General features: G+C 37.0%; 1 protein-coding gene across 3 annotated transcripts; it reads right to left on the bottom strand.

Moving 5' to 3' along the window:
• Positions 1-524: 524 nt before the first annotated feature.
• Positions 525-4,769, bottom strand: zfand2a (zinc finger, AN1-type domain 2A). Of its 3 annotated transcripts, none has more exons than XM_068336519.1 (10): positions 4,630-4,769; positions 3,777-3,876; positions 3,603-3,697; positions 2,660-2,791; positions 2,420-2,571; positions 2,212-2,340; positions 1,716-1,791; positions 1,557-1,633; positions 1,016-1,100; positions 525-835 (listed from the first exon to the last, which is right to left on the bottom strand). In XM_068336519.1, the coding sequence occupies exons 2-10, from the start codon at positions 3,829-3,831 to the stop codon at positions 797-799; spliced, it is 840 nt and encodes a 279-aa protein (XP_068192620.1). In that variant the 5' UTR covers positions 3,832-3,876; positions 4,630-4,769; the 3' UTR covers positions 525-796. The 3 variants fall into 3 exon arrangements, with proteins under 3 accessions (XP_068192620.1, XP_068192621.1, XP_068192619.1); XM_068336520.1 differs by having other exon boundaries at positions 971-1,100; positions 4,579-4,758; XM_068336518.1 differs by having other exon boundaries at positions 4,579-4,757.
• Between the last annotated feature and the right edge of the window lie 3,718 nt (positions 4,770-8,487).

Below are 8,487 nucleotides of genomic sequence, written 5' to 3'. Positions count from 1 at the left end.
ACTTGTGGATCATTAAAATAATTAGTTACGTGTTGGCGCCCTCTGGTGCCCAAATCCATAATGACTCCAAGGCGTCAATCTTTTATGAAATGCCAGAGCCTGTTCTAAGAATGCTTTGAAATATATACACTTCTATCATGAAACATAAAAAAAAATTTTTTCATGTAATTACAAATAAATCAATGGCTTGTCCCAGCAAACATCAAATAAAGAATAAGTCCCTAGATTTAGTTTTATTCTATGGCAACTTTTAAGAAAGATTGAACTCGAGCCAGACGCCTCCTTCATACTAACATTTCCCAGTTGACTGTATGAATAATTTCTATTATACTTATTCTTGCTCTCAGCTTTATGACACCCACGTTCAAATAAATCTGTTCATTTTTCAGAAATTGAATTGAGTCACTGCCTGCAATTTAATCAATTGATTACTCCAATACTTGAGTCTAATGCACTTAGGGATTTGTCTAAATAACAATCTTCTCCTGTGTGTGTACCTTGAAATCAGATTAAATTCAGTCAGATTCATCTTTGAAATAATTTATTCAATATTCATAAGTGATAATATAATGGTTTCATTGTGATCAGCATATAAAATATGTACAGAGCAAATCATCAGTAAAAATGATTCTTCTGCTGGGAAAGTGTGCTTCTGTTGTAGAAGGCGATAATATCGCAGCAAACTTCCAAGACTATTTCTTCACGTAACAATCACTGATCCAGGATATTGACATCCCAGATGTACGGTTTCTTCTATGTGACTAGCACAGCTTGAATTCTAAATCCTGGTCGGAGATTAACAGAGGCTGCAGTTGGACTGTTTGGACTCCCTCCCCTAAACAAAGAGGAAATATAGTTACAAACACAAGCATTTCATAAGAAAGTTCAAGCACCTGTCACTGACTAATTAGACTAGAACGTAAAAAAGGATTTTAAAAGGAATAGGTTGCCATGACAACTGTGTACCTACATGCATTCCGTTAGCATGCTACTGACGGATAAGCTTTCCGGGTACCTGTTGTCTCTGCTGCTGCCGCCTGTAGTCTTCTTCGCTGGCAGCGAGAGCCTGAGCCAGAGCCAGGTCCTCCTGTTCCTGAGGGCTAAGTCACAAACAACAAACATATCACTCACAAACAAACAAACCTAAATTTGTTGCTGCTTCCTCACCACCACCATTTAAACACACATAAAAAACTTATTGTGACATGAATTTATCACCATTCCTGGAATTTGTTGTTGTCTTTGTCAATTTCTGTCACACAAATATTCACATGGGAAAAAGTTACAAATAAAACAGGCGGTGGTTTACCACTTTTCTTAACTGTTATATTAAAACTCTTCCATGTCAATTCCAGTAGTAAATATAATTACTAATCTTTCATTCTTCATAGCCTTGCTGACATCTGACCGCTGTTGTCCATGAAAGAATGATGTCACATTTGAGCCGGATACCAATGAGTCAAACACAACTTGATGCTGACACTAGTGAGCTGAGAGTGATGCTGAGCTGTTAATTAGATATTTCTAGGATTATGACTTTGATAACGTTTCCTCACCTCGGAATCGGCTCGACTGTCTGCCTGGACTCGGCCAAAGACATCTCCAGAGCCCTTTGTAAGGCCTGCTCCTCGGTCTGCAGAGAGACCACAGCACATTTACATTTTCACTGCTTTGGGGACGTTTTAAAAATAATTGCATGTAAATAATGCGCCTACCATGCCGGCTTGAAATGATGCTGATGGCGGTATTACATTCTGTGCTGAAACGGAAGTAGGTATCTGCTGAGTGGAGCTGGGAAGAAGGACGGTGGGAAAAGTGAATATTTTATGTTCTTATACACTCTATTAAAGGAACAGTAAAGTCACAATGAACCAGGTCTGTGTTGGAAGTACATAAGTAAAAAAAAGGCTTGGTGGCATTTTAATTTTTTTTATGTGCTACGGGGACTTAGAAAAACGAAATTTATCCTAAGTTATGGAGAGTGCCATGACAGCGTAAGTGACGAAATTATAGAAATCGGTGTGAATCCACATAATACACATTTTTAAAAAAAAAAAATTTTTTTTAAATGAACACACAATGAATACACACACACAAAAAAAATATTTTTTTTTCTTCTATTTTTCATAATGACGAATAACATATATGTCACTTAAAATTGAGTTTACTGTCCCTTTAAGCATTCAAAATCACCAAGCAGCAGCAAATCACCTGCTGTTACTGCCTCTGTAAATTGCACTCATCCCGTCAGAAACAGGCCGTGAGTTTCCCGAAGCAGATGAACTAGAGCTGGAAGCAGAGTTGGAGTAAACAGCATGGGCTCTCATTACAGCTGCGCGCCTGAGATGAAACAGATTGATTTTTACTCTCACATTTCAGATAAAACAACAATATCTGGATACGTCCTGCGGTTACATACCCTGATTTGGACAGAGGTTTCCCATCAGTCTTACATTCATGGTCTAAAGGGTGCCGGTGCTTAAGACAGTAATTTAAATGACACTGATCACAGGTCACACGTATCATTTCCTTCTGCTTGCAACCACCTTTAGAGCATTTATTTGTGAAAATCTGAAAGAAATAGAAAAACAAAGTCTACTACTTTTGTTTCCAATCTAGCCAATTGGATGCACATTGAAACAATTCTGCTGACAGTAACCTTTCTCTTTCTCTGTGCAGGGTCTGATTTGCAATCTCGATCGATGTGTTCGCCAACTTTAATGTCCGGCATCTCCCCTCTCTTTATGGGGATGGGGATGTTGCACAATGGACATACTGGGACCTGGATATCCTACAGAAAAAACAAGCTAAAAAGTCATTTAAGAGGCAGATTTCTAACATTATATACTGTGCTTTCATTCTGTTAAAGGACAGCATTTTTCTCTTTCAGTTCCTTTCTTGGCATTTCCCAGAGAATTACCAGGAAACTTTTTTAAGTTGAACAATGCACACGTAAATTCAGAAATAGATCAGGTCTCCTTCTGAGCTTGAGAAAAGAGCCCCAAACCATAGTTCGCTATGACATTTATAAGAACAGGGACTTCACCATATAAGACATGAGACAGACCGCTTCACCTCTAACAAAACAGTCAGTTGCATATATCTACTTCAGTACTACATTCAGGGTGGTAGGGTAGGTTACACCAAAATTATACAATCACAATATATTGTGTATTTGCGTGTCCTAATCATACTAACAAGATTAACAAAGAATAGAAAACTATATTTATTATTCTAGAAATTCATATCCAATTATATTCCTTTATAACATCACCTCTGCTGTTAACTTTTATCTTGACAGCACAAAAACTTCTACATAAGGAGACCACCATGGGCCGTTGACTATTTTATATTACTATAATTAGATCTTGACACAATCCATTGTGCTGAGAAGCTGTCAATATTTACATTTCCAACAGGAAAATCTGAATTTATTTTGTTTGACACAATGAGACAATTTTTTTATGTTCACTATTGCACCATGCCAGAGCAAGTAAAGACGCAGTCTTAAAGTTTACAGCTATCAACTTTTCATTTTAAAAGAAAAAAACTTAAAGTAAATAGTTCAACACAGTTTGAAGTTACAAAAAGTGTAAGATTACCTTTTTGTAGGATGACATGCATTTGTGATTTGCATAAGTTATGTGGTCTTTGCAGAAAATCTCTTGACAGGCATCACATTTCATCGGAAGAAAATCTATAATGTAAAATTCAGTTTCAAATAACAGATCATGAAACTTAACAAGAGAAAATATTCATCTTTCCAAAACACTCACCTAAACGCTTGCAGGTCTTCTCAGAGCAGTGCTCTCCCAGATCTGGAAACTCCATCGTAAGAATTACCTTTAAAGCTGACGGTGAGTGATTCTCAACAGCCTGAAGGAGAAGGAAAACTCATGTTTAGCGTATAAACAAAACTGACGTTTGCAGTTCTGGGCGTGATAAGAATAGCATGCTAGTTACTGTGATTTATGGCAAGTCATCGTGCCTTTCTAAAGTGTAAATGATTACCTGAATCATGCCATAAACTTAATTATTAGGTTTCGGTTTTTAACGTCGAATTGGAAATGAAGGTTTTTAAAGGTTGTTTTTGTAAAGGAAAATGAAGAAACCAAAATATTGTGACACCAGGAAAAGACAATGCTATATAATTCTCTAGCTAGCCTTAGCTACCTAGCCTAACTCGCTAGGCTAACTTATGCGATTAACTCGGGTGGTTGAATAATTACATTTCCTGTAGGTTTAGAGTAGCTTTCGTCTTAAATAGAATGACAGGTTTCAGAGACGGTAGGGTCACAAAAACAGGGGGAAAAAGTTTTCAGGGACTACTATTTTTCATATCAACCATTCAAGTGTTTTAAGCTAGCACATACAGTATGTCAGCAAGCTAGAAGCCAACGCTAAAAAGTTACCTTGCTTTCGAACACATTTGATGTTAACTCTTAGTTGGTTAAAACCAATTCTTCATTTCTCGGTGTCTGAATTATTTCTCTCGAATAAACACCGTTAGCATATTCAAATTGTACTAAGCTAGGTTAGCCGGAGCTAACTTTAGCTATGTTTATTTTATGCACTCACCGAATCCCGTGTTCCTGACGGTCTGTTGCGTTTTTGTGGAGGTCAGCTTACCTTTGGTGAATTATCCAGATTAGTGTTGATTCTTTTCGTTCCTTTCTGACACAAATTCCACCACAGACTCGGATACGAACGTCAACTAACCGCCGGGCCGTCTGTTTTCATTAAGTTTTGATGTGTCACGCAGGCTCCTCCCACCACAATTACGTCATCGTACGTCACAAAAGAGTGCGTCATGACGCTTCAAGTCCAGTAATGACAACCTCTGTAAATGACTGGTAGAGTCTGGAAACTTCCCGAATATTTGAAGTGCTTTAAAAGGCTCAAAGCCGAAAAAGCAAGTATCTATTACTTTATTATTGATCATCTCACTGTAACACATTATCAATCATATTCAATCTACCCCAATATTCCATTCTCTCTTTTTATCACGTCACAGTCACAGATCTCAGACAACTGATATTAACCATATGTATTCAACCTGGGGGGGAAGCTGGGGTTCATAAGGAAAACCAATAATATACCCATTAAAAATTACTACCAATTTTATACTGCACTGTAGGGTTTTAAAAAACACAAATAAAAATAATGATGACAACAAAAACATAACTGAGGTATTACTGGACTTTTGGGATCAAATCAAACATATGTAATCTATTAACGCTATCTCTGTACACCTGTTTCATTTCATGGTGTCAATATTTTGCACTGCCATGGGATAAGAAGTGGGAGGTGGAGTGTCTTTTTGAAGACGGGCTGAGTTCCCCATTGAGTGGACAGCAAGGCAGTAATTTAACTGCTGATTTGGCTGCTTAATATCAGGCCAGCTGGCTACTGCAGGTACCTGTGGGCTCCTGCTGTTTTACTCACACTATTCTTTAGGAGGCAAATGTGCTCATTGAACCCTGCGATTATTCTTTTTCTCATTTTTATGAGCTGGACAATAAGTGAGCGTTGCTTTATGGGAGACACTTTATGCTCAGCATTTTGCATCAGTTATCCAGATGCACTGGGGTGGTGAGGAAATTTCAAGTTCATTTAGCCACAGGGAAAACTATGATTTGACTTCACATTGTTTTATCGCTGTTTTTTTTTTTAAACTTCTGATTATTAAAGTTCCTCCACTGTTAAAATGTGGAAACATGGAGACCTAAAACATCTAATCCAATGAACACGCTCCATTAACACTACACATAAATAGTAGCTGCAATGGGATATGATTATTATCATTCTTCAGTCATGTTATACATATGACCTAATTATTGTATTATAGATAATTTTCTTATATTTTAAATATCATTGATGTTATATAAATGTTTATTCTTTAACATTCCCACCAGAGATTTTTTTTAAATTTTCTTTTAATGATACAACCGAGTTGAGGTTTGATTTAATTGGAATCATAATAAATTCAATGTCATAACTCCAGCATAATATCAGGCTGTAACTCACGTTTATTAGAAAGTGAGAGGGGGTCATATAATTCCAATATAACAATTGGTGATCTATTATTTAAACTCATCCAATCTTCTGACATTTTTACAGAGAATTGATCTTTGCCTTATATTCTATAATTTGAGTTTTGACTGTTCTCTCAAAAGATTACGGAGCAAAACATTATATTAAACGACACTTTTGTTAAGTAATGGCTTAATATACCGCAGAGAGCACATCTTTATTTAATTAATAGCACTGGGCCAAGTGTGTTTAAAGGTTTTTACCAGTTGATGGCAGCAGGATTCTTCTGATCACTCAGCTGAGGTGCTGTGAGCGGAGATTCCAAAGGATTTCATCACTAAATGACATTCACCATGCGAATGAAACATTTCTTGAATTATCACCTTTAATTAGCATCAAGTGACACAACACTTCAAACAACAGCAGTGGATTTTAAGAATATTTCCGGAGGATAATCACAGCTTCAAGGAATATTCTAAATCTTGTGGTGAAACACTTCATGAATAATATTAAACTACTAACAACAGGGATGCAATTCAATATCACCCTAACCATATTTCCATCGCTGTGGAGTCATATTACGCTGGTCAATATTTTATAATATGATTATTAATGAATGCAATGATATAATGAGTAAACTGTGCTGCCTTGGCGCAGGTTTTTGCTCTGCTCTACTTAGGATTTAACCAATAAAGTAACTGATTTAAACGACACTGCTGGAGGGCACTCCTCCTGTGAGATGGTAAATATAATGGGGATCATCAGGAACACACAGAGACAGCTACAGAGAGAGTAAATATCTCTCCTGCGCTGCAACACCTGCTTCATAAGCTGCTAACACTGTGGCCAGATGGCTCCGTTCTGAAAACACCTGGCCTTCCACACACACCACCCTGCAGCTTCCACCCACACTGGGGACCCGGACCCACTGTACAGTTGTTGTTAAGATGCAGCTTAAGCTCATTGGTCGTAAGAGAGGATTTAAGAAGCCCTCTGCAGACCGGTTGGATAATAATGGCTCACATATCAAATCTGTCTATTTGCGTCCTTCACCAGAGGAAAGAAGAAACTTTCCACTGCTGAATGCATGACATTCTCACACATGATTATTGTATACATATATATATATATATATATATATATATATATATATATATATATATATATATATATATATATATATAATATATATATATATGACTTCAGATCATGTGAGTTTATGAAAAAAAACAAGCAAAAAACTAACTAGGTTTATATGTTTTTACTTTTGAAATTTATTTTTGCATTAAAAACCAAATTATCTGAAGATAACAAAAACATATAAATGTAATCAAACATGTAAATACAATACAGTACGTGCATTTGTCAGTAGTTTTACTGTTGGTATACAAGAAAACGCCGGAAAGCGAACGGCCACTAGAGGGCACCAGAGGTCATCATTTAACCACACTCAAGCAGGTCTTCTGAGAATTTGGTTGGATGACTCCTTGGCTTGAGGTCAAGATCTGTAACTGTAGCAGTCTGGCTGCATTTAAAAGGTGTCAGTGATTCTGCACACAATGCAGGATTTGAAAAGAGTTTGAATCCTGTGGAATGTGACAGCAAATTTTTGAGCTACACAGAAAGGCAACAGTCATGTTGAAAATATGGCTAGACTTTCCTGTGCCAAAGAAAAAAGCAATTTAGCCACCCTCAAATTTATTGAGAACCTCGAAAGTTCACTGCAAGATTCTTTTTGTGTCACAAACTCTTTTTTTGTTTAGCAGCAGATGGCCGGGCTACAGAGTACAGTCTCTCCACCAGATCTTTGTAATGTGAGGAAGCAGCGAGGGACCAACTATCCTGCCATCACTTCCAATTTGGCTACAGCCAAAGGAAACGACACAAGAAAGGCAACTATAGTTCTTTTTTTTTTTTTTTTTTAAACAATGAGAAACTTTTAGTGCCTCGTCTAAACTTTAATCCAAGTTTCTGTTTGGACTAGTCTCAAAGTTGTGAAAGCAGAGCAAATGAGTCCCTGTAACATGAACCTACACCTGGATAATCATTAAGAAATGGGTCTTATGTGTTGTTGTGGACTGGTGCAGGTCTTTCTTGTGAACATGAAGCTATATAATAATGATAATAATAGACATCCACAGTGACAGGTGGATTATATCCACCCCTTGTTTCATATTTCCACCCATCCAAAACCATTTAGGATTATATGAAAAGTGGTTTAAAATTTGGATGCCTAAACTTTTTATATATGTATATGTACATATATTCCTGTAGAGTTGAATTATTAGATTGAAGTTGAATAATAAGCACTGAGTCAAACAGCACACCCTTCATCTGTGGTGCTGTAATTAACAGGGGGAAAATGCAGGCGGTGGCGAAGAGGAAAAAATGCAAATTATTCCGCACAAAGGCTCCTCACAAATTGGCGTCACCATTTCTCAAATTATATCATTA

This window comes from Antennarius striatus, chromosome 16 (genome assembly GCF_040054535.1).
Source record: "Antennarius striatus isolate MH-2024 chromosome 16, ASM4005453v1, whole genome shotgun sequence".
NCBI lineage: Eukaryota > Metazoa > Chordata > Actinopteri > Lophiiformes > Antennariidae > Antennarius > Antennarius striatus.
This window is presented reverse-complemented; position numbering and strand designations above follow the sequence as displayed.

What these genes read in the sequence shown, in the direction of transcription:
- zfand2a (XM_068336519.1), bottom strand. Translation starts at nt 3,831, where the DNA reads ATGGAGTTTCCAGATCTGGGAGAGCACTGCTCTGAGAAGACCTGCAAG. An exon ending in GCATGTCATCCTACAAAAAG is followed by an intron (nt 2,792 to 3,602) that starts GTAATCTTACAC and finishes TTTTTTCTGTAG; the next exon opens with GATATCCAGGTCCCAGTATG. An exon ending in AAACCTCTGTCCAAATCAGG is followed by an intron (nt 2,341 to 2,419) that starts GTATGTAACCGC and finishes GTTTCATCTCAG; the next exon opens with GCGCGCAGCTGTAATGAGAG.